A 26,615-nucleotide genomic window follows, 5' to 3' on the forward strand; every position below is an offset into this window, starting at 1 on the left:
AACTCTCTCCCATCTGTCTCCACCTTTTTACTCCTCCTGCATGTATGTTTATTACGGAGGGAATGTGGATCAATAAACTGATTCTGGGTTAGATAGAAAAATCAAAAGCATTAGCATAAACCCAACCCTGCTGCTGAAGGACACCAAACTTCCGCAGCCTCCAGTGGGCGTAACTCGACCCCTAGCCGAAAACAAACCACATATTCGGACTCAGGGGAATAAAATGCGTCCACTGGTGCCACATTTTCCATGAAATTAGCACGTTTATACACTGCAATTTGGGTTTTCGCGTCTAGCAGGTGCAATTTTGACTCTACCCAGGAGGGATGCACATATTCAGACTTGGGCAGAAGCACCATCGACGCTGGAGCCGCTTTCACATTGTTCTCTACCATAGATACAGTACACTCCCATAGGGTTCATACACGGAGGTGGCGCTCTTTCTGCGCGTGAGCGTAATTCCAGCGCCTCTAACTGACACGCCCCCAGCATGTAAGAGTAAAGAGAAGTGCTTATTTTTTTTTTATAATTTTGAGACCTAATTTTATATATTTAGCGATTTTTTTCATCTTTCAAATTTGGCTCAGTGGTCAATGACACGTTTCTGTGGTGTGATGGTCACATGATCAGAATCACTGATTTCAAATAAGTGACACTAAATGCTCTTTCAGTGCGACTGTTTATTAAGATCTGAACTTTTCAGAGCACTGAATCAACAGAAGAACGTTTACTTCAAAGAATGACCTGGGACTCAAACTGAGTGGCACCTTTCCTTTACTATTTTTAATAGTTATTATTGTTAATAACTTCAACCTTTACACACTAAAATGCTTAAACTCAACTCAAACACTCAAACTAAAGTTCAACTCAAAGTCAACATCGAGGTCTTTAGGCCTCAGTCGCTGTCACTGTCTGATAAAACAAAGCTGTGGTTCTCTCCAAGGTTCTCCACAAACAGCAAACCTACGACACAAGACCACATATCACACACACATACAGACACACACACATCAGATACACACACACCAGACCAAACAAGTCAGAAAATATGTTTTTTTTAAATTTTTTTACCGTTGTTCTTCTGCTTCTCGTCTTCGTCCGAAGTGATGTGCTCCAGGTCATAACTGACAAAAATATTCTGAAAACAAATGTAAAACATCTCTGAAACGACGACATTTGTCACAAACAAACTAAAGCCTGCGTTGTCTGGGCCTACAGTGTAGGGACAGCGTCAATGTGATGCAAAGGTTGACCAACAGGAGTTCAGCGTAGAGGGAATGCATTGCTCTGCAGTTTCCATGCGTGTATTATTGGACACAAACATGAAACTTAAACTTTAAACTAGGGCTGGGACATCAACACGTTATTTGTGTTTGATTACAGAAGTTAATCACTTTTTTTTCACTCCAAACAGCGCGTAATTGTTGTCATTTTACAAGTTCCCGTGTACCAATAATACTGATGCGCAGACTATTAACACAAAAAATCAAAGGAACAAAGTATAAGTCGTGCCTGTGCTTTGTGGGCGTTAATTTTAGTATAAACAACATCCCCCGCGAGAATGGTTGTCATCATAACTCACAACCTTTTCCTAAATGTCCTAAATTTAACACTTTAACATATAAAATTACTAACTATCTTAAACGATTTCTAAGAAAAGCCGTCCCCTTTGTAGATACCTCAAACAGAGTCCAAAAAACGTAACAAGAGCAATAGCTCCGGAAAGAATAATTGCGCACTTCTCATTTTCGAACTCCATCAAGATATTGATACCCTGAAGCCACACACCAAATTTCCTATCTTAAACAGTTTCTGAGAAAAGCTGTCCCCTTTAACTCTGACAGACAGAGCTCAAACCTATATCCCCCTTCCACACTTTGTGGTGAGGGATAACAATAAAAACACTTCATGCTAAACATGTAGCAGCTAGTATGGACAGCTGTCCTAGTGGGAGCAGACAGTGTCTCCAATCCACAATGGACACTCAGACAGGGTTCAGAACCAAAATGAATAAGTCCATGAGTGACAAATGAACAAAGTCAGTGGATAAAAGATTGTAGTGGGCAGTTGTCCACTCTCGGTGGTAGAGGATGTGGGCGGAGCTACAAGCGCTGCTACAGATAGCATCGTCTGACCCAACTTATTAGCTGCTATGTAGAAAGACGATTTCAAACTAAATTCATCAGCTGGTCTGTTTATTTCAAGGCCAGCTGCAATGTTCACTTCCCACTTCTCTGAAATGTTCTGTACTAATTGCTCTTTTTTAAATTTTAATTCACAAAAACAAATTTGTTTTAGAAAGTTTACAAAAAATCCTGAAAAGCATGAATATAGCTTACTTAAATTTAAGTTTGTGCTTTGTGAACAATGCAACCATAATATTATTATTCATATTGCACTCTATGTTAGCACCCAGTGATGAAAATATTGAACACAATTTTGTCGTTTAAGCTCATTTATCGTTTTCATCGATTCAGTCATTCAACAAAATCCATTTAAATTGGAAAAAAATTGCTTCTTGTGTCAAATATTGTGATGCTATAAAGTCTCTAATTAATTAGACACATTTTTTTCAAGTCCTACCACTACTTTAAACAACCGACATGACGCAGTAGCTTGATTAAGGATTCAGTCGCGACCACACAGGCATCGTTTATTCAAGCAGTGCAGACTAAATGCTTTATTTTCAAACAGGAAATTATTCTAAAGCGAAGAAACAGATCTATTATTCATAGGGCTGTCACTTTAACACATTAATTGCGATTAATTAATTACAGGAAAAATGCGCGTGCTAAAAAAATAACGCCGTGAATCGTATTCTCGGTGTAATAGCCAAATCCACTACTTGGCTATTTTGATGGGTTTTTAAAGGGCTGAGTGGCTGACGCGCCCACCGTGTACACCTTTCACTGTCCGGTTGAGATAAATCACGTACAACTTCTTGAGGTATATTTATTTTCTGCTTAATTCATTCCTAACCAATGTGTCCATCAAACCATTAGTTCACCTGTAAACCTCTGCTCTTCACATGGTATGCTATCAAACAGTGTTCGTGGTATTCCGGTGTTGTGGTCAGAAACCGTTTAAGCTCCACCCCGTCAAGCAACAAACCCTGCATCACATATATAGTCTTTGACATGCTCAATTAAGACCTACACTTGTATACACCCATAAAATGGCCATTACACCCGGTATACCCATAATACTGATGCACAGACTACAATATAAGATGACTGCAGAGCTGCTCAGCTTCGTTTGTGTTAATTTTGGATTTTAAAAACACCGAATGGAAAACACAAGCTTAGTTGTTTGCAAATTGTGCAAAAAAGTTTGCCTTATCACTGGAGCTTTGCACCCTTCACGACCAACTCAATGTAGTAGCTAGCACAGACACTCAGACAGTGCTAACTGCTACATGCTCTGCGCCGTGACTTAAAAAATGAACAAACTCACTGGATAAATTATTATTTTCTGAAGGAGAGAGAAAGTAACAAGTTCAGTGTCAGAAAAGTGTTCTTACTGTTTACGATGTGCTAACTTATAACACTACATATGACGTTTTATTTCACTTGTATTTTCTATTATTTGGAGATTGACTTAAGTACACATCAATATGACACCCAACTCCTTGGGACTATAGTGTACAATACAGAGGAATGTAAATGTCTATGCCTGCATCTGTTCTAGTCTGTTAACTGCATCTGCCAGCCATTTGCAGAACAGCTACCCCGCCTCACTGCCAGCCTTTTTGGAGCATTTTGACAAATTTTTAAAGACCCACACAATAATTTGTACTATGACAATCTGAAACCAGATTCTGGTTTGGATTTGAATATGCATCATTGTAGTGAGTGAGTTAAAAACAAAGAATAATCTAATTTTAATCTCTTGACAGCACTGATTATTTCTACGTCTGTAAAAAAAGGATAGGAACAGATCTGTCCTTTATTAGTCTGTAGTAACTCATGAGCATCACTGCCTTTGTTTTTGGGACTGATAACGACCAATCAGCTGACTTGGTTACCTTGTTCTTGACCAGTTTCTCCCAGTGCGTCTGTTGTTGTTTGACCAGTTTGAGGACTGGCTCATTGGACTTCATTTCCCAGGAGCAGTGATCAGCGACGATGCTCTGGTGAAGGTCGAGGTTGGCTCGGTAGGAGCGGCCTTTCACTATGCCGCTGGACACGGAAAGAAAAGAGAAACCAGCTCAGTGCATCATTACATGGATGCTTTGTTTACTGGGAGGAAAACAGCTTTGGGAAGGAATATGAAACAGCTGCTGCACACTGTATAACAGGAAGGCTGCACCATTTTAGCTCAAAACTAAATCCAGATTTCTGCCCCTTTTATTTGTAAAAATACAGAACACTGGAATTTTTTATTTGAAGGATTTTCCTTTAAATTGAAAAAGAGCAAACAAACTTCGCTATTAAAGTGCAGCAGCAAACCTGAAGCACAGAAAACTCCAAACCCTGTGTGATTTAAAAAGTCACAACCCCAGGATTAACAAAGTGAGATCCATACATTCAAAACAATTCACTAAATAATAAACATCAAGTTCTTTATAAAAATAGATAATGTTTCCTTTTAGGTAGGGGTGTAAGGATACACTCAATCAATGAGTTGAAATGCAAATCAAAGATTAGGATGTCGTGATCATTTGAATACATACAGATCATATTTTGGAGGAAAAAAAAAAAACAGATTAGTCAAAATACAAATTCTTATCCTTTTATTTCAATTGTCAATTTTTTTTTAAACTAATGTATTTTCTTTTCATAACCTTCTTACAAATTGAACTCATAAACCAAAATGAACTGAACATTTCTTCATTTATCACCATGCAAAGTTAAACAAGAAAAACATATAAAAAAAGAAGAAAAGTTTTTAAATCATAAATAGTAGAGGTGACTTTCTTCTTTTAAAGTGCAGCTTATGTTCCTGGCTTGGAATTTAAACAAGCATCACTAAAACACACGTCACAGCGCCCCCTATTGTTTAAGCAGAGCATCAAAGCACATACTGTGCTGTATCGATTTCAATCAATTTTTAGCTGATTTAGGATATATCCTTAAATCCCTAGTCATCAGGGAAAGATGATGAAATCAAAACAAAACAGAAAAGTAATAATACAATCATCTTCTAGTGTAAAAATCATCTTCAGTGAAATTTAGGAGAAATGTTTCTTGATGACTAACAATAAATAAATAAAACAATAGTTATCAGTTAATGGTGGACTTTAGATCTGACCTGTAAATGACTCTGTTGGCTGTGAAGTGGAAGCTCTGACAGTCGGGGTTCCTCAGCTTCACTGTGACGATGGCCGCCTCTGACGTCTGATACCAAAGGACCTGAGGGTTGAGGCTGAAACAAAGCACTCGCCGTCAAACGGTGGAGCAGATAAAAAGGTGTGCCCCCACACGTATCTTATGTGGCTTTCACACAAAAGCAATGGATAGTTTCAGTAAATACACCAACCTGTGCGTCTGCTCAGCAGGCTGGGAGTGTGTCGGTCTCTCCTCTTTGTGGATGAACGACAAAGCGCTGACTTCTGCTGCTGGAGGCGTTTGTTTGGAGCTTTCTTCAGTTGTTGTTGTTGTTGTTGTAGTCACAGGTTCAGAGTGATGAGCAGTAAACTTGGGGATGAACGACAGAGCGCTGACTTCTGCTGCTGGAGATGTTTGATTGGAGCTTTCTTCAGTTGTTGTTGTTGTTGTTGTAGTCACAGGTTCAGAGTGATGAGCAGTAAACTTGTGGATGAACGACAGAGCGCTGACTTCTGCTGCTGGAGACGTTTGATTGGAGCTTTCTTCAGTTGTTGTTGCTGTTGGAGTGAGAGCCTGAGGTTCAGAGTGCTGAGCAGTAATTTTACACAGAACAGCAGCTCTGAAAGCTTCAGCCAGAACTTCTCCCTCAGCTTCACTCCTGGACTCCAGGGATGATGAACTCTCCCTACAGGAGCAAAAACAGGCAGAAAAGAAGCTTCCAGGAGGGAATGCTAGACTTTGAATCCACGCAGCTATTTTTAGTTTGTTTTTGTGTATTTTTGATGACATTTGGTGTAGTTTTGTTGACATTTTGTGTATTTCTGTTATTTTCTGTCATTTCACTTTGAATTTGTGCATTTCTAGAGACATTTTTTGTATTTTTATTGTTGTTTTGTGTATATTTCTGTCATTTCATGTATTTTTCTGTACTTTTATTGTTGTTTTGTGTATTTTTCTGTCATGGTGTGTATTTCTCTGTATTTCTGCTTTGAATTTGTGCATTTCTAGAGACATTTTTTGTATTTTTATTGTTGTTTTGTGTATATTTGTCATTTTGTGTATATTTGTCATTTTGTGTATTTTTCTGTACTTTTGTTGTTTTGTGCATTTTTCTGTCATTTTGTGTATTTCTCTGTTATTTTCTGTATTTTAATTTTTTTGTGTATTTTTCTGTCATTTGGTTGACATTTTTTGTATTTCTCTGCTATCTCCTATATTCTTATTGCTGTTTTGTGTATTTTTCTAGTATTTAAAAAAAAAAAAAGTGATGTATTTGTGGATTTTTTGAGTCATTTTCTGTATTTTTATTGATGTTTTATGTACTCACTCAGATGTTTGATGCGTCTCCTGGCACAGAGTCTTCAGCAGGTCGATGTGCCCAGGGTTAGCCACGCCCATCCCCGAGTTCAAGATGTCCAACTGAACATTGTACTCATTGATAAAAGTTTTCAAACCTGGAATGGTGGTGACGCGCACCTGAGGAGAAATTGGAAATACTGGACAACAGCTCCCACGTTCAGGAAAAGGAAAGTCATCTATTACTCGTACAAACCATAGGATCCAGAAAAACTGTGTTTCCCAGGCTGAGAACAGCTTGCGCTCGATGCGGCAGACCTCGGATCTTCTGGCTGATTAGTCTTGTGACCTGTAACGTAGCAAATGCTTAATACAACATCAAAGCCTTGAGTAAACAAACGCACATCTCCTGTCTGATAGTGGGATGGAGCAGGGGATTGACCGGCAATTTGGAGCAGGGTCTGCAGTGAAGCAACCTTAACCAGTTCGTTAATACAATGGTTCTCAACCTTTTCAGCACAGGAACCCCAAAATAAAGGTGCCAGGGACATGAACATTGGAAGAACAGTCATGTGGAAACAGGACCATCTATAAGGGGGAATAAAGGGGAGAGATTTTTGGGGTCCATCCATAAAGTCAGCAAAATGGTGGTCCATTGTTCTATGAATCTGTGATGACCACATTTATTTATTGATCTGAATAATATCCACTGTTATCCAGGAAGTTTATTATTATCATTTGCTTCATAGTATATGTAAATTATTGTTTTAATCAGAAACAAAATGGGTTAAAAGTGAACAAAAATGGTGGAAAAAGTGGTGAATTGGGATTTTAAAAACCACAGAAATTGGTTGAAAGTTGCAAATTGTGGGTAATGGAATGGAATGGTAATGGAAAATTAGTTTAAACTGGCAAATAATGGCCATTACAAATCATGAATGTGGTTAAACTGGCAAAAAAAACAACCATGAAATATTGTGTAAAGACTATTATTCAAGAAATCTATTATTTGCGACCTAGTATATAGTTATCTTAAAGATGTAAATCCTTGTTTTAATCAGAAATAAAATGGGTTAAAAGTGACCAAAAATGGTTGAAAGGGTGGTGAAATGGGATTTTTAAAAAAACAGAAATTGGTTAAAAATGGCAAATTAGGATTGAGGGTCAATATTGGCTTAAAAGTGGAAAAAATGTGGAGTAAAGGCATTGAAATTTGATGAAGTGGCAGAAATGGGAGTAAGTAATGTAGCAAAAACAAATTAAAATAAGCAGAAATATGGCAAGAAAATAGGGTAAAATATAGTAAGTTTGGTGTAGTTGCTGAAAAATTATAAAAAATGTCAATATTGGAACAATTCCTTTAAACTGGCAAACAATGGGCATGACAAATCGTTAATGTGGTTCCATTGGCTAAAAGAAGAATGAAATATGGTGAAAAGAGGTTGAAAGTGACAATGAGTCAACATATGCGACAAAAGGTGAAAAAGTGGTGGAAATTGTTTATGAGTGCCGAAAATGTCTTGAAAGTGGAAAAAAATGTGCAGAAAAGGCAATGAAATTTGATGTAGAAGTGGCAGAGATAAAAAGGAGTAAAAATATGGCAAGAAATAGTGAGGAAAATAGGTTAAAATATGGCAAGTTTGATGTAGTTTCATAAAAAGGTGACAATCAGAAAAAAAAATGGGGTGAAATGTTTGAAAAAATGTTCTTAGTTTGTTGAAGGCATCTTACGACCCCCTCCCAGTGTACAGTGGGAATCCCTGGTCTCTGGCACCTTTATTTTGGGGGTTGAAAAGGTTGAGAACCACTGGTCGAAACAGAGAAAGATGATGAAACAGAAAAGTGTAACATGACGTGTAAATGGGTAAACCCTGAAACGGAATTTGGGAAACTTTGAAACAGGAAATCAGAGGGAAATTCTCATTTCAATACACGTCTCCAACTGAAATTCAAAGGGAAGGTGTGTCCAAAGATGTGGCAAGTCATGTATCTGTTGAGGAGTGGAAGGTGGAGTGACGCAGATTAAAAGCAGTGTATTCAGACCTTTGGGTGCCAGTCGGTCTCGGCATCGGCCGGTTTGACCCGACAGACGACCAGCTCCACAGCCTGAGCGGGCAGAGAGTGAAAGCACTCGGGGAGGACCAGGAACTGATGAGACTTGACCTCTTTCTCCTTTCCCACGTCGATGAACCGCACCAAGACAGAGAAGAAGAGGCGACCGCCTGGGTCAGGCACCGAGAGGATCTTCACCCTGACAGGGAGGAAACCGCAGCGTTACACAAGCCCTACTACAAAGAGTTTCAGTTCTGTTTCTGACCTGTAGAAAGAGTCTTCCTCCTGCACGGCGTACAGTTTGTCTATCAGCAGCTCTTTAGCTCCGGGTTTTTTATCGCTGTAGAAAGAAACCATCTCTGAGCACATGGTGTCATAGTCCTTGTCCTCCTTCCTTAAAATACGACCGTAGAAGACAGACGCCGTCTTAATGTACAGAGGCACTACCTGGAACACACATTCACATCTAATTTAACATCCACACATCAATTAATTCATTTAATTTGATCTGCAACAGAAAAAACAAGTTCGGGAGAAACGGAATATTTGTAAATTAAGCTTTAGTCATCATATAGTCGCATTGTTTAATTAAATTATTTACCAATATACAGAAAAAGACAGTTTACATAAGCACACACATTGAATCTGGAAAAATTTGGATCAGCCTAACCTAACAGGGGACGGGACTTAGATAAGCAAACTGCTTCTCTCGTCTCCTTTTTCGGCATGTACAAAAAAAAAAAAAAAAATTGTAAATGAATGTAACCATGTCGAAAATAAACTGAATAAAAAAAAAAAAACTTAATTTAGAGTAAAAAGAACCCCTCCTTTTTAACCTGCTCTATCACAGATCATTGATTATTTAAATTATAGTTAACATTTCTGTTTTGCTAAATAAATGTAAATATAGTACTGTAAATGTATTACCCAATTATATAGTTAGTATAATATTTTCATATATTTAATATTATAATAAATAAAACATCATTAATATTAATTATATATTATTGTTAATTAAGAATATAATAATTATCATATCATTAATATTATAAAACATGAAACATCATGTTTCAACTAATTAAATAATAATAATTAATGAATAATAAATTAATGATAATTATTGATATATAATTGATATTTTTTTATACTTTAATGTTAATTTAATCTAATTATGAACTTTATACAATTTGTCTTAATCGTGAATAAATAATAAATTATTGAACAAAACGATGAATATTGTGTAACAGTCACACACGTGAAGTTGTGTTGAAACAAATGTTAGTTAAAATGAGGAAAATAAAATCAGAAGCTTTCCCTAAAAAAATCTCCTTACCTCTGATTCCTTTATTTATTTATTTATTACCTCTATGACCCCTGATGCAGGAAGCACAGAAGAGTCCAGCTGAGGAATAAAATGGTGTCGGTCCGGACACAAGTAACTGTCTCTGCAGGACACACAAAACACATGAAATCACAAGTCAACCCTTAGGTAATAAATACTGCTGCACTGGATTTAGAGTCAGGTGAGACCTGCAGGAGCCGAAGCTCTTCAGGTGACTGCAGAGGGGACGGTTTGTCTTCAGGTCCTCACGAGTCGAGCTTAGTTTCTCAGCAAAGGAAAGCAGCTGAGGGGGCAGCGGCGTGCTCGTTCTACGCAGATAACGCAGAACTCCCACCACGTGATGCGCATTCTTCTCAGAGATCAGCAGCACGGACTTGATGCCTTTAGAGGTGCTCTTGTTTAGCTCCTGTTAGCAATTGTGAGAGAACGATTCAGATTTAAGAATTTATTTCCAACAAAAACATAAGTAAAATAAAAATACTTACTACCTTGTTATACAAATTATTATTTTTATTCTTCTTTTTAATGAGAGGTTCAAAGGCATTTAACACATTAACAGTCATGTTTACAAACATTAGAATTTTAATTTTTGAGTCTTTTACTATTTACAACCATAACCGAGGAGTGTGTGCACACATGTAATATACAAATAAATACAGACACAATTCAGCAACAAATCCTTTTCCAATTTATATCCATAACTTCTTACCACAGCTGGGTAAACCTTTCCGTTTGTAATCGGAGGGAAAATGTGATTTTTCCCATGATATAAATGTCATTAACTATGTTCTGCCATTCTGATGCATCACAGCGTGCAAACTAAAAAAAGGTTAATGCTCTGCAAACAAATATAAAAACTTTTACTGAATAAATACTAAACACCAAAAACCATGTGAACATCTTCAACCAATAAATCATCATCAAACTAGTCTGAACTGAAGTGGGAGGGATCAAAGAACAAGGTGAGGTTATACAGCAGAGTCCTTGCTGAGAAAAGTCAGGGCCGACTGACTTTAACAAGTATCTTTGCCTTTTTGCTGCACTTCATAGTGTAATTAAATTTAAGCAAGTCTTTAGTTTTTTGTAAATAATCTGATCTGCTTCTTTGGGAGAAACAATGTTGTAACTTGCTGTGTTGGACTCAGATTCCATTTTGTCTGCCAAAATAATTTTTATATCTCATTTTTCAAATCAACATTTGGTTACTATGTTTTCTGGAGCAGCAGGGGTTCTCAACCTTGGGGTCAGGGCCCCATTTGGGGTTGCGAGACACTGGGAGGGGGTTGTCAGATGATTTTAAGAAACTAAGATTATTCTCTGAACAATTTCAGCCCATTTTTGCTTTTTTTTTTTTTTTTTTTTTTACTTTTAACCAACTTTTGTGGTTTCTAAAACCCCATTTCGCCACCATTTCAGGACACTTTACAACCGTTTTGTTTCCGATTAAAACAAGGATTTACATCTATGTGTTGAAGTGTCCTTGGGCAAGACACTGAACCCTAAGTTGCTTCCAGTGGTCGACTAGCGCCTTGCATGGCATCTCAGTCCCATTGGTGTGTGATTGTGATTGTGTTAAAGCCCTTTGGGACTACTTCAGTGTAGGAATAAAGCACTATATAAATCAAGTCCATTTACCATATGGCGCAAATGATAAACTTCGTGGATTATTCAGATAAATAAATACATGTGGTTATCACTGATTCACAGAACAATGGACCATCATTTTTCTGACTTTATGACTGTTCTTCAATGTTCAACCACCAGGTTCAGGTACAGTGAGAGTCCCTGGTCTCTGGGAAAATGTTTGAGAAACACTGTTCAATGAGAAATAGTTAATCAAAACATAATTAATAATATATTATGGGCTCAGTTATTGGCCCTAAAAACCCTGATTAAAGCAGCAATAATTCAGGCTTTTCCAGTCTTCTACCTTCACCCTCTCAGAGGTCTTCATGTACCTACTTGTTCAGAAAGGTTCCTGAAGTTCTCAACCATGCAGAAAAGTCTGCGGCCGAACAGCTTTGGAGACGAGGGAAAGTCGTAGTGGACGACACAAGTGGCGTCTCTGATGCCGAGGCTCTTCAGACACTCGTTGGTGGTCACTTGACATTCAAAAACAACCAAATCAGACCTGAATGTAAAGGAAACAAACACAGAAACATCTGGAAGTAGGTCTCCATTACCCAGGACAACATGAGTGGACGGACCAACGTCTTTCCTCCACTGCTGGATGACAAAGTCAAATTTATGGGTTAACCCTTCATGCGTCTTGAGGCAGAAAGCAGATTTGCTGCTCACAGCCTAAAAACAAAAACAGACACAAACACAACTATCAACAAATATTTACTAAACTACCATTTTTTCCACAGATATTCTGATACAAAAGGGCTTGCTTGGGTTTCTATCATCATTTCATCCACTGCTATGGATTTAAAAACTAATTAAAAAAGCTTGAAATCTGTATTTTTAGTTTAAACAGACTGTACGTTTGTATTTTCCTGCTTTTGCAAAAAAAATATATTAAATATAATTGTGATACAAGTAACAATATTAATGTCCTAAAAAATCTCACTAGACATCATTTAAAAACATCTGACACACCCTTATGATACATTTACAGTGTATGTATTTGTTTATTTCATACATCCCTATGAAATCCATTTTTATTTCTCCAAATCTCGTCTTTCCCACATTAATTTTTTTAAATTTCTGATTTTTAAAGAAGTATTTTATCAACTTTTTCAGAGAATATTGGTTTTCAACTGCTGTGAGGCAACAAAATAAATAATAAAAAAGAAAAAAAAACCATAATCAAACAAACTATTTCAAAATAAAAGCGTAAATTAAAACCATGTGTAATCTCCAGTTAAAAGGTAAATGGATTATTCCAACTGCTCCTTTTTAATTTAAAGTATGTCAAATAAAGATGTATGAGAGCAGCATTAATGTCACCCAATTTCCATGGTTTCCTCAATCTGAGCAGGTTTAATAAATTTTGATCAACTTAATCTAAATGATAATGACATCATTCCAGACCGTAATGATTGGACAAAATAAATGGATACAAGGTTGCATTTTTACCTTAAACACATCCTCCACTTCCTGACAGGAGTTTGTGATGATCAGCGTCTTCTGTCCGACCTCAGGGTTTAAATCCAACATCCCCGACAGCACGGAGATCTTATTGCTCTGCTGAGTCATGACCATGACCTGAAGGGAGGGAGGAGCTTAAATACGACAAAAAGCACTTTGTGTGTGTGTGTCTGTAAATGTGTGACGTTAATGTAAATATAAATGACTGACCTGCTGGACGTTAGCGTAGAGGGCGGCCTCCTCAGGGATGGATATGATGATAGAAGGACACGGCATGTGGTTGACGATCAGCCCCTCCATGTGATCGCTCCATTTTTTGGCGGTAACGACCAGCTGCTGCGGGCAGGAAGCATTCTCACTGGAAATCACCTTACTGAAATGCTGTAAGATCGTCGCCATCTGACAAAAAAAGCATGTTTTTAATTTATTATATACAAACTCTTTCACACCTAACAACAAAATCCTTCAAGTGAAGCCAAAACGACTTCCTTCTGTTAATGTGTAATGCTCTAACAACGATAAAAACAACACGTTCTAGTGTAGTCTCATAAAATTGAGAAACTGAATCTGCTGATAAACGCTGTTGGTACTTAAATGTCATTTTATTTTCATATTTAATTTAAAATGAATACTTTCCAAGCAATTAAGTGGGTATTCATGTTTACTTATTTAAACAGAAACTGAACAGTTAAGCATTTATTTTTTGGTTTTGATAAAATGACAATTAATTTTGTTTTAAAAGAGATTTTATTTTTTTGATGTTACTGAATTGTTAAACTTTGTAGCCACAGAAACTTGAAAAGTATTTGACTGCTTTATTTTCAAAACTACTATTAAGTGACAAAGAAATGTTACATTTTGGAAGGTAAACAAAATAAATGTTACCTCTTTGTCCAAATTTTGTCTCTGTGTATTTAAAATTTAGAATCATTTGATTGAACCTGGGAACGCAGCATTTTCTTGAACATAATCAGTTTTTATTGGCACGCTTAGTTTGTTCACAAGAGTATTGACTCTGAATCAAGAATTGGTCACCCCTAGAATCGGAATCGAATCGAGAGTTGTTGGAAGATTGACATCCTTAGTATGCAAACACACAGTTTGGGTTACGTTGATGTGAATAAAAAGTGCTGCACACCAACAACTGATTGATTTAAATATAGTAAATGTTCCCACTTTTTCAAAATGTAAAACCGAGGATGCAACTTTAAGACCAGAGCATGTACAGGTGGATTTTTCAGCTAACAGCACCCTCTAGAGAGTAAGAACGGGAATTGCATGTTTGTGGGGAATGCTTTGTGGTCAACATACGATTTGCACGTGTGTGTCGTGGGCCAGAACATCGTGCAATTTACTTTAATAAACCACCTTAAATATTTTTTTAAAGAACATTTTTGTTCATAACATTTTTCACCATTTTTATTTGATCAAAAAAATGCAATTACATATTTAACTGTAATAAATATAACCCAGATTTTTTATTGCCATTTGAAATAAACATATTGGGGGAAAAACGCCACATTAATTACATATGAATAGGGTAATTTCTTTTCCAGTGTTTAGTGTCGAAAACACACAAAATGAAAGTAAAATACACAAAAAAAAGACTAAAAAATTAAACTCACTCCAAAAATAGCCATAAATCTATAAAACAACAACAAAAATACAAAAACTAAAAATCATTCAGAAAAATAATTGTTGGACAGGCAATTTTTTGTAAATTTACATTTTCCCATGTTGTTTATACATTTTTTTTTTAAAAACAGAATGTTACCATCTATTTTGAAATGTGAAATTAATTACGATCATAAAATCATAATTATGTGTTAAAATTTAAGAGTTTTGAAACATTAATTGAAAACATTTTAATGACAATTAAGGACTTATGTTTAGATTCATGAATTTATTGCCTTTTAAGACTTTTGAAGGATCCGCGGGAACCCTGGAACCGTTTCTCAATAAACTATTTCTGTGAAATAACTTGGATTAGTGCGTTACAAATACACAAGATGGGATTGATGATTAATTTGTCAGATTTGCATTTTAAATGTTACATTTGTGCAGATAATAACTATTGTAAATATAATTCCAGTATTACATCTTTGAAAACAGGTGTGGTGGACGTGTGAACACCTGCTCTGGAGCAACAGAGAGGAGACGGTCAGCCTCGTCCAACACCATGTGGTAGATCCTCTGGAACCGGAAACAGTGAGTGGACAGCAGACGGACCAATGAGAACGGAGTGGTCAGTAACAACAAACCTACAGAGAGGAGAACCACACCAAGTTATCCACCAACAAGAACCACAGGATGATACCGAGGCCACAAACAGGTCCATGGGGAGGTACTTGTGCAACAATTCTGCAGGAACAAAGACCAAATTAATGCGACCCTAAAAAACAAAACTAAAGAAAGACTGTGATTGGATTGACTCCATTTTTGTTCAAGATTGTTCCCAGTGTTCCATTTGACTTCACTTCACCAGACTTTCCATTTGGCCAGATTCAGATCTTTCAATGTAAACCCCAAAATAAACACCTGCCATTGTTTTGCTCCAACTTCCAGTGCATGAAAACACCAGAAATGTGTTGGGAAGTCACTTTCGCAGAGGTTTTTTTTTTTTTGGAAAATCACAGTAAGAATTAAGTAAAAAAAAAACCAAAATATTTTACACCAGAATAAAACAAAGCAAGTGTTCGTGGATTTGATAAAATCTGAATAAAAAAATGTTATCACAAGCAGCTAAGTTCTACCTGACTGCGCAAAGAATCTAAGAACTTCTCGCATGCGTGATTCACTGCAACGCGCGTTGTCATTCTAAATGTTATTGCTAGCTACACCTTTGCTTACAGAGTTTAGTGCATTTCCCACAGATTTTCTAGACAAACTCTAGGCCCCGGGGGCCAAATCTGGGCATTTAAAACATCCAAATCAGCCTGCAGGGGAAAACAAAAAATGGCTGAGAAAACAGTGAATGGCCAAATAATTTAGTTGTGGACATCTCAGTAGGGTTTGCACGGGAACTTAAGCTCAGGAATTTTGGCAATATTCAAAAAATAGAAACTTTTCATGGGAACTATTTATTACTAGAAACTCAATTTCTCGCGAAGTTTTCCAACGCGTGTGTTCGCAGTTGCACGTGAGCGTGAATTTCCTCTATTTGTGTAGAATTGTGGCACAAGTCTACAGTCTCACAAGCGGTGCTCACAGTTATCTGGTATCTTCACTTGTTTGGCCTCGTCCTTGATGACTCCATGGTCCACGGAGAACGGATGGAGTGCCTGAGCCACCTTGGTCATCTCCAGCAGGTCACAGATGGCTTGGACCTTCTCCCAGCCCGGACAGAGCAGCACAGCGATTGGCTGGAAGCACAGCGGAACATGAAGGAAGCTCTGCTGCACTCATACGCTGACTCAGCAGATTCAAATCTACTCAATGGTTTTTTAATGGTTTTATTAATACTAATAACAGTTGTAATAATAATGTATTTATATATGTTTTAATTATTACAAACAAACAAAAATTGAATAACAAAATATACATTAAGTATAGATATATAATTTTATACATATTTATGATTATGATAATAATAATAATAGTAGTAGTAATAGTAGTAATAAAATATTGTATTATTATTATAAATATAAAATTAAGTTATACAAGATTTTAAAAAATACATTAGATAAAACAATTTTTAACAGAATAAAGTTAAATTCTACTTCTAATCATATTTAATTGTGTATCAAGAATGCAAAATATGAAAAAAATAATTTAGTTTTTTGTTTGATTTCTATTCAAGAAACTTTGATAAGAATGACTGTAAATTTCTAATATAGACGACAAAGTTTCTTTTTTTTGTTTTTACATTGTCGGTTGGTGGTGTGCTTTGGTATTGGTATTTTTTTTTAATTGGGTCTACTCACCCCAGAGGTGGAATGGTGGAGGGTGATGGAATTAAGCAGGATGTGGGTGAGGAGGGGGGCGAGGTAGCTCAGAGGCTCCAAGGCATTCTGGGAAATGACCACAGTGTGGCAACCTCTGGCCACTGCCGACCAACTGTAGCAGTCAGAAGGCGTCGGGGATGCGTACTGCCTCCTCCGCAGGAGCTGAAGACAAAAAAACAAAAAAAACATCACTAAAGAACTTTGTGTTAACCAGAGGTTCTCAATGTGTCGGGCAGGACCCAAATGTGGGTCACAGGAAGGTTTACAGTGCCGTGATCACTCGTCTGTGCAGAAGAAAAAAACAAGACACTGAATTTGTAGTTTGAAGCAGATATTAACAAAGTTGCAGTTTAGGTGGAAAAACAAGGATTGCTTTAGTTTACACATTCACACATCAATGATACATAAAGTATATATCCAATATCAAAGCAATAATGATAATGATCTGCTCTTTTAACTTCCTTAATTTTGTGACCAATTTTTATATCATTTGGGAAATTTTTGGGGAAAACTGTTGAGTTTTGAAAAAAGTAAGAGAAAAATGTGAGCGTCGCATATATTTTAATCTTTTTGCCAAATTTACTTATACAATAATCAGAAAGAAAAAAAATCATAATTTTTTGCCTTTTTTAAAATAAATAAATAATTTTTTGCTTTTTTAAAAAGACATTTTGAATAACTTACTTCAAACTTGTGGTTAGAAACAAAAGCATCTTCTATATAAATAACTTGTGAGCTGGAAAATAAATTCTTAATTTTGATTTTAATCATTAATAATAGTTTAGAAACGAGCTGTAATAGTTTAAACTAAATACATTACGTCACCCCCCCCCCCCTTTTTTTTTTTAAAATGCTGTCATTTACCCGGCGGAGTGTATCCGTAATGGGTGCGTCGTCCAAACTACTGCAGGGCTCCACTGGGAAGGCTGAGTGCACCAGTATGATTGGCTTGCTGGGATCATTGGGAGGAAGCTAAATCCAGAAGAATCCAAAGAAAAGCTTTTTTTCCACATCATCTTATATTCCATCACCTACTACACAAATCAGGATATTTATGGCATATTGTTACGCCACATTTATTCATATTTTCAACTGAGAAATGGTTGTGTCTCATTACCGTTCCAAACGTCTAAATGAGAATCAGCCTATAATATGTATAAAATATGTATAATAGAAGCATCAAACTTACCACAATATCTGCAGCGTCAGCATCAGTATCCACGTTCAACCGTTCAAGGTTCAACCACTCCATCAAGCTGCAGTCACAGGTGAACACATGAAACAACAGGTAACACTTTCTATTTTCTAACAATTGTTACTGCAACGACTCTCAACCTATACAGTGAATATTTGATTATTTTATTTGGCAATTGAAAATTGTTCTCGTAGGAGTTCTTATAATTTTTCTTCCGCAACTCCTTTGTCCGAGAACTCCTCTTAGAATATTGAGTCAAGTGTCAAAAAACAACGTTTTCCATATCTCTATGAATATTTATCGTACAAGTTTGACGCTTACATTAATGAAAAGCTCATCTCAAGTGGAGTATTTTTATTTAATTGGACCGAAGCTGAGAATGGTAGGGGTCAAAGTTCATGACATCACAAACAAAAAAACAAACACGTTTTTCCCTATAACTTAGCCACAAATTGAGATACAGTGCTCAGACTGGTACCATTGAACAACATTTCCTTTCAATGTGTGACTTTGACCTTCGCTCAAGGTCATATTTAAGGTCAAGGTCCGTTACTTTAAATTTAATTAGTAAAAAGAACAAACTTGTCAACAAATCCAGATACAGGTTGTCTTTCTTGCCAATTTTTTTCAAACTGCCAAATACATATTCGCCTTGCGAATACAGGTCTTACCTAGTTATATACTGTTTTACTGTCAAATGATGCTGTATTTTATGATGTACTTTCTTTTGTTCTTGCCAAATAAAAAGTAGTAATAATATTGTTTATATATTATACTTTGAGTGCGATAGCATCATTATTTTAAAGCAGATGTTTGCTAGAAGCAAAGAGCCGCTTTTAAATATAACTAATTGCTTTTCATTTCTAATTCTGGTCACCTGCTGTGTACAGATGTTTAAAGGACAAGGAGGTCAAAATCAATGAAGGTTGTGCTTTTTTAGTTAAAAGTGTTGAAAGTAAAAAGAATGTTGAAGAACGTAGATTACAAACCTATAAACTGTCACCCAGAGAGAATTATTCAGTCAAATACTGAGGGAACTAATTCACGAGTGGCGTTTTATTAACTTCTTTAAAACGCGACAAGTAATTATCTTTCCAAAAAGACAGTCATTTGTCTCAGCATACCGTGAACAAGCCAAGTCCATCTCGCCCCTGCTCAGCTCCTTGTCTGCTGCAGACTGTGCCAGAACACTGCTGAAGAAAAATATATTAGCATTAAATCAACAGAATCACTTTACATGATAGGATTTGAAGTTGCAGTTGTTCATTTGTTTGCACAAACACCATTAGCTCCCAGAAAAGTCATTGGAATGTGATGAAGTGGCAGAAATGGGAATAATGTAGCAAAAATGCATTGAAAGGAGCAAAAATATGGCAAGAAAAAGTGATGAGAATAGGTTAAAACCAGGCAAGACTTGTATTCGCAAGGCAAATACGTAATTGGCAATTTTAAAAAATTGGCAAAAATGACAATATATATCTGGATTTGTTGGCAAGTTTGTTCTTTTTACTGATTAAATTGAAAGTAATAAAGCGGGAAAAACAGAAGACTGACCTTGACCTTAAATATGACCTTGGCCGAAGGTCAAGGTCACACATTGAACGGAAATTTTGTTCAATGGTACTAGTCTGAGAACTGTATCTCAATTTGTGGCCAAGTTATAGGGAAAAAAGTGACGTCATGAACTTCGACTTCCACTGATCTTTTTACTGGTAGGCCGTACAGCTTTGGTCCAATTAAATAAAATACTCCACTTGAGATTAACTTTTCATTAATGTAAGCATCAAACTTGTACAAAAAATATTCATAGAGATATGAAAAGGTTGACTGCACGTCCTTGACATTGCCGCTATGAGATGACATACGTGTCATTAGTGCTGCATTAATAGCGTAGGAGTTCCAGGACAAAGAAAGTTGCAGAAAAAAAAAAAAAAAAAAAAAAACAACTCCTATGAGAACAATGGAAAGTTTGGTGGCAGAAAAAGGGTAAAAATAAGCAAAAATGGGCTCAAACTGTTAAAAAATTGTTTTCTTGAAAGCATCTAGCAACCCCCTCCCAGTGTCTTGCAACCTCAAATGGTGTCCTGACCCCAAGGTTACACTTATCTTAAAGCCTTTAAAGTGATATTCCTATCATTCTAGAATGATAGGAAATAAACTACCTTGTGTCTTCATTAGCGTGTTCAGTCTGGTTGTTTTTCATTTCCTCAGCTTTAATTTGACGTCTGCTGGAAGAATATTGATTTATGGTAAATCTAGAGATAAGAAATCTGATACAAGCAGTGACTCAGGTGCTTGAGATTGTGTATTCTTACCTCTCTGCAACAGAGACTTCCAAAGCTTTGTTAGAGATGGTGTTGGATGGAAACCGTACAGCGCTGAACTCTGACTGAAGGTCTCTTTTGTAGGTCCTCGTGTTGTTGTGTTGTTGGGCAGACACCAAAGATACAGAGCTGGGTGTGATCAATTCTGCAACACCTCAAAGAATTCAGGAAGACAGTGTGAAGGCCTTAAAGCTGCAGTTTGTAGAATCCTCTCTCCACTCTGTTTTGAAACCAACACCGAAACTCAACCTCCCTTACCGGTATGTTTTGTGAACGCTCTTAATGACTTTTTTCTCAATAGAAACTAGTGAGTCCCTATATTTGTCCTTACAGTGACAAATGTAGGGACGCTATCTTGTGTTCTTGGAGATTTTTCTGGAGTTTTAGAGACTCTTACATGAATGAACGTATCACTTTGTAATTACTGTACCGAGCAGCGGCTGCTGCCGTCGGTTCATCCCTGCCACCTCACACAGAAGGGGGCTGTGATCCCAGATCCATGCCCGGGTGCCGCATTTAGACAGTAAAATAAATTCCCCTTGAATAAGCTTCTCTTAGGTTTACACACAATTTATCCCGTTTGTTCTCGCTCTCCCTCTGAAGCCAGTGTGTGCGCACATCTGACGCTCCACAGTCACGAGGATTTGCGAGGACGCAAAGCGAAAGCCATTCGTTCCTCCTCAGTGTTTGTGACCTTATTCTGTTGCTTCTCCACCTCAGTCTCTGCCCTTTTCTGTTTGATTTGCTGTGTAACTATTGTTCCTAACGCTGTTATGGGGACTTCTGCTAGAACATCCGCAAATGCACGTTTACTACCGATGGTCCGTGAACGCACCTGACTTCAGTCGAGCAGCAAATAGTACTGCCCAAAACAGCTTATGACGTGTTTGTAGAAAGATCTCTGATTGGCTGACTACCAGCATCACGCTACTGGATTTCTAAACTTCATTTACAGAGCCAGGAGAATTAGCATAGATTCACTGTCCACTCAGAACAATTTGGATTACAATATGCTCAAAGACGATTATAGTTTTTTGTCCAAATGATGCAAAAAAAAAGAAAAAGTAAAAACTGTAGCTTTAATATAAGACAAGAAAATAAAACCAATTTATTGATCAGCCTAAAAATGTCACTTTCAGGATTACACACCATTGTGATGACATTAATATTGGTATTAATAATGGACTGTTGAAGGACTTCCACCCAAGAGGACTTCTATTCTCAGGGTTTGTGTCTTCAACAGTCTGTGATTTATTCACTTCAGCCATCAGAGCATCAGCCGCACACTGTTTAAGGGGAAATAAAGGTCCCTTAGGAGAGCTCTTCTTCTCTGCTTCATTGTCTACTTTTAAAATGTTACCCCCTGTGGTCACATTTTTTTTAAAATTCTCTTTCAGTGAACAAAAGAGGGTTACATCAGGGTCTTTAACTTTTCCTGATTTTTTTGAGCAACCAAAAGCATCACAAGTTGTTATTTTGACTGACAAAGCTGCAAAATAATCTAAAAAACAGGCCTATTCACTCCAATAGGAAACAATGGGATCTTTACAGGCAAATGGGGCAGAGTGACTTCATCAATCACGTAATTTCAAGATGGTGGAACACAGGCTCTAAAATGGTTAAAATAGTCTCATTTTTTTTTTTTTAAAGTTAATAAGATAAACAGGTGCAAATAAATGCGTTTTGTTAGGCAGAGATCTTCATACATTTCAAACATTTTAAGTCACATTAGTAAAAACAGTGGAGGATCCTTTTAAAGTAACAGATGGAATCACACCAAACACCAAAGCCCAAAGGTTGTAAATAGTTGGAGACGTCACACTGGTACTGAAAAGGAATCATGTTAAGGTCAATAAGGGCTGCAGTGCTTACTCTCTATATCACGGTGTGGCAGCTCTGGTGTCAGGATTTCACTGGAGATTAAAGAGAAACTCTGAATCGTGACCGGATCCATTTCAGTCTCAAAGCTGCTGTCGGCCGCCTTGCTGCTGTAATACGCATATTTCCTTGCCACCAGGTCATCATTCACACAGAACTGTGGAGAACAAATGAAGTTTGTTTTTTTGTTGATAAAAATACAAACAGCAATGCAATTACATTACATTAAAAATCCTAACCCCCAACCAAGAGCTAATTAGAACTTTGGTGGTCTCACCTTCAGGCCGTCGAGTGTCACGTACAGCTCGATTGAATCAGAGTCGGGCGTGGATTCAATCAACATGGCCTCCGTCTGAGTGGAAACTGGAGTGAAACATAACCGTCAGTTATGAACATCAGAGGAAAGTTGGAACACTGAGCGAATGTTGGCATTGCTCACCCTGTAGCAGCTTGTGCAGGTGAAGCGTGGCAGAACTGTCCCACTGAGAAGACGGCCTGGAATACAGACAACACACAAAGCTCAAGCTCCTTTTAAGTTGAAACAATTGACTGGTATGGCTGGTGATGAACCTCCAATTAGCCTCTGACCTGTCCCAACTTTTATTTTATTTATATATTATTAGTTTGTTTTTTTGATTATATCATTTAAATATCGTTTATTTTAAATATCAGTATGCTGTATAATTTTATTCTGTGTAATTTATTTATTTACTTTTAATTTACTTTGTAAATTTTGTTCATTTTATTTTTGTGTATACCTGCATATATCCATGGGTGTGTGTGTGTCTATATATATGCGTACATTCTAATTTTGTGTGGCCAATCCCTCATCATGTATTATTCATTACATTATTAAAAATAACTAACAACATATTTTTTGAAAGAGATGTTTGTTTTGTAATTTATTTTATTTCAATGATACTCATTTATTGTCAGAGACAGTTAAAATTGTTGTTGTGGCTGTTACTTGAGATTATTAATGCCAAAAATAAAACAATTGTCACACAGAGTAGTCTGCCCTTAAAGAAAACTTAAATATTGACGTATAATTTCTACGACAGCTCAGTGAGAAACGCTATTCCAGGACTAGTTAAAAAGACTAAAATTTATTCCGAACAGCTTCATTAAAAACAAAAAGGACAACAGTCTTACGTTAGCACTGCCTTCTTCTCATCAAAAAACACCTGCAGGGTCATTGGTTTGATGTTTGCCAGCTGGAATCTCTTCACCAAGAACGGCAGCGCAAGGAACTTTTCCATGGCTACGCAGATTCTGTGGAAGGGCAGAAAAACACGAGTAAAAATAATCAGCGGGAAATCACCGCGCGGTGCGTTCTGGTGTATTCTATTTATTTTTTCCCGTCCGTTTTCTACGATCACAGAAAATCGGAGGTAAGGGAGCAGCCACAATAACAAACGTAGTCACTGGGATGAGGTCAGGTCTTACTGGTCTGATGGAACAATGTCCCGCTCGCCGTAGTCGACGAGCAGGCAGCGAGCTTTACAGGAGACAGAGTCCGTGATGATCCGCTCCACCACAGCGCGACACCACGACTTCTTCACTGGCCAGTAAACCACACACACCTGAGAGAAAACACACAAAAAACTATCAAAGGTGTTCTGTGCTACTTTTAATTTAAGGTCGCTCAAGTCTCGGATTGTCTCCCGACTACCGATGGAGTAAATATTCAAGTCTGATAACAAGCTACTTTTTAGAAACACCTGCAGGGTTCTCACCACAAATCTTTCAAAGCATAAGGGGACTGCGTAGAAAATGTTTACATTTAAAACTCTCTGAGGGCCAAATTTAGTGAGGTAAAGCTAAATTATTATTATTTTTTTTTTAATCTTTGTTACTGCCTTACTTTAAAGCCAAAAATTATTTGTTATCACATGGGGTAGAATCAGAAAAGTTTACACTTCCTACTCCTTTTCGAACATGCTCAGGCTTCAGGTGCAGGACTTTGTAATCATTTATTCTCACTTTGCTTTGTTTGATTTTTTTTTTAATTACTATTATCATTTTCATTGTGGTAAATACACTGCTGTTGTGTTCATGTTTGAAAAATAAATAAATCAATTTGTGAAGGGTCATGATGAATGTAGTTAGTTACTCATGCCTGGTATTGGTCCTTGATTAATAAATACTCACAGACTGTATAGACAAGAAATAACATTTTATCATATATATATAAATCCAAGCAAATCCCCTGTATTAAATAGACGGGGCGGCTAACGTATGTGCTTCTCGGTTATGCAGATTTAAAAGAGAGTTAAAACAACCCGTGCACGCCTGGAATTTCCTTTTGTGTCCAACAATTATTATGACGATGCCAAAATAAAAAATAAAAAAAACAGAAAATCCACCCTATGTTGCTGAAAACTGAGCATAGAGGGCACCATCGCTCTGTAGGCGAGAGAAATTACAACATCGGGGCCCCTATGCTTAACAGCGCTGGCGAGAACCCTGACCTGTGGAGACCCAGGGGTGCATCTAACACATGCAGGACAGGGGCTCTCCAGGACCAGACTGGGGCACACCTCATCTAACACATACGTTAAATGTAGGGACTTTATGTGATTGCAGAAAATGGACAAAAAAAAAAAAACAGAATTCATGTTCTGAAATGGAGAAAAAATCTCTTACATTTGAATCGATAAGTGGGAATAGATAACGGTATCAATTTTCTGCACTTTTGTTTGTGTTTGCGATAATAAATGGTAATTTGTTTAATAATAAGATCTGAGTTTTTCAATTTAACATTTATTTTAGGGCTGGGACTTTATTGTGTTAATTGCGATCAATTAACTACAGACAAATAATGAGAAGAAATAAGAAAAACAAACATAATTAAGTTGTTTAAGCTCATTTATTGCTTTAATCTATTCAGTCATGTACCAAAATCAATTTAAACTGGAAAAACAACGCTTCTAGTGTCAAATATTGATAGGCGATTCATCGAGATTAATTAATTACAAAGTCTCTAATTAATTTGATTTTTTTTTTTAAATTATCGAGTCTCTCCACTAATTCATTTCTAAATATGTAAACTTTAACAAATATATCAAAACAACATGCAACTATTTGTATTGTAATGTCACAGTTGTGTCACAAATTAACTACAACTACACATTGTTTACACAGAAAATTTAACGCAAAAATGCCAAATTTTTAAACGAAAAATCAGATGTTGACATTGTGCAGTGGTTATTAATAAAAGCTCATGTGTGCGACTTTGACCCACAACCGTCTTTGTATTAAATTTCATTGTGACAGTCACTATAGGAAAGTGAAATAAAATACCATTCCTTCCACCAGAGTTTTGGGCTTTAACTTCTGCAGGTCCTGGGTGACATCCTGGTAGAAGAGGTTCATCTGAAGCATGTTGTGGTAATGTGGTTCAGTCTGTGTGTCACCACGTCCCCACAGACATGACGGGTTGTCCACCTGCAGGAATCAGAGAGAACTTCAGCTTACGCCATACATTACATCTATTATTATCAACAAAGTATAAATAGTAATATTTGTACTGTTTTAAAAAGGCCATTGTGGAAAAGGACATTATGAAATAAAAAAGACCATTAACGTATTTCGTAATAATATTATCTTATTTAACAATTTAATGCGGCCATATTATATATGTGTCTGTTATTTATCAAAATGGTATTTATTTCAAAATGTTGTTTTTATTTATCTAATTAAGTATGACTCTTTTGGGCTTCCATAATAATTTGTTGATGAAGTAATAATCATTTGTAGCACTTTTTTTTTTTTTTTGCAAATGCCACCTTGAAATAATTTCCTGCCCCAGGCGCCATTTTGGCTCCGTAGTTCCAACATTTATCTTTAGGATTATATTGAAATTTAGACCATTTTACTAAACATAGCTTATTAATTTATTATCCGAATAGAAAAACGAGTAGAACATTTAAAAAATACACGGTTAAAGAATGCAACGAAAAAAGCCACTTAATATCGAAATGAGTAGCGGTCAGGTGTGGCGGCTCCATGTTGATTAAGCCTGATTCAGTCATTTGAAAGCCTTCTTAGGATACCCAGACCCTTCTTACCTTCACTATCGATATTCCAAACATCTTGTGATTTGCGCGGCCAAGTCGCAAAACCCGCGGAATCAAGAACACGTGTTGGGCCGAAATCGGTAACCACCAGTTAGATTTTGTGACCGTAGGGGACGTCCTTTCACCCGCTCGACGTGCCTAAAAG

At 36.9% G+C, this 26,615-nt stretch overlaps 1 protein-coding gene across 6 annotated transcripts; it reads right to left on the minus strand.

Moving 5' to 3' along the window:
* Nucleotides 1-768: 768 nt before the first annotated feature.
* tdrd12 (tudor domain containing 12) lies at nt 769-26,596 on the minus strand. Of its 6 annotated transcripts, none has more exons than XM_028467867.1 (30): nt 26,462-26,596; nt 25,695-25,838; nt 23,838-23,974; nt 23,544-23,663; nt 22,831-22,886; nt 22,669-22,754; nt 22,386-22,548; nt 20,505-20,658; nt 20,352-20,417; nt 19,314-19,382; nt 18,184-18,250; nt 17,859-17,966; nt 16,974-17,156; nt 16,259-16,412; nt 15,184-15,311; nt 13,261-13,449; nt 13,039-13,167; nt 12,141-12,258; nt 11,920-12,059; nt 10,146-10,363; nt 9,979-10,060; nt 8,881-9,062; nt 8,607-8,814; nt 6,820-6,912; nt 6,595-6,743; nt 5,479-5,952; nt 5,251-5,364; nt 4,025-4,178; nt 1,072-1,138; nt 769-963 (listed from the first exon to the last, which is right to left on the minus strand). In XM_028467867.1, the coding sequence occupies exons 1-30, from the start codon at nt 26,483-26,485 to the stop codon at nt 896-898; spliced, it is 4,044 nt and encodes a 1,347-aa protein (XP_028323668.1). In that variant the 5' UTR covers nt 26,486-26,596; the 3' UTR covers nt 769-895. The 6 variants fall into 6 exon arrangements, with proteins under 6 accessions (XP_028323668.1, XP_028323667.1, XP_028323666.1 ...); XM_028467866.1 differs by having other exon boundaries at nt 19,314-19,379; nt 20,352-20,414; nt 20,505-20,667; XM_028467865.1 differs by having other exon boundaries at nt 20,352-20,414; nt 20,505-20,667.
* Nucleotides 26,597-26,615: the final 19 nt, after the last annotated feature.

Source organism: Gouania willdenowi, chromosome 15, assembly GCF_900634775.1.
Source record: "Gouania willdenowi chromosome 15, fGouWil2.1, whole genome shotgun sequence".
Lineage (NCBI taxonomy): Eukaryota > Metazoa > Chordata > Actinopteri > Blenniiformes > Gobiesocidae > Gouania > Gouania willdenowi.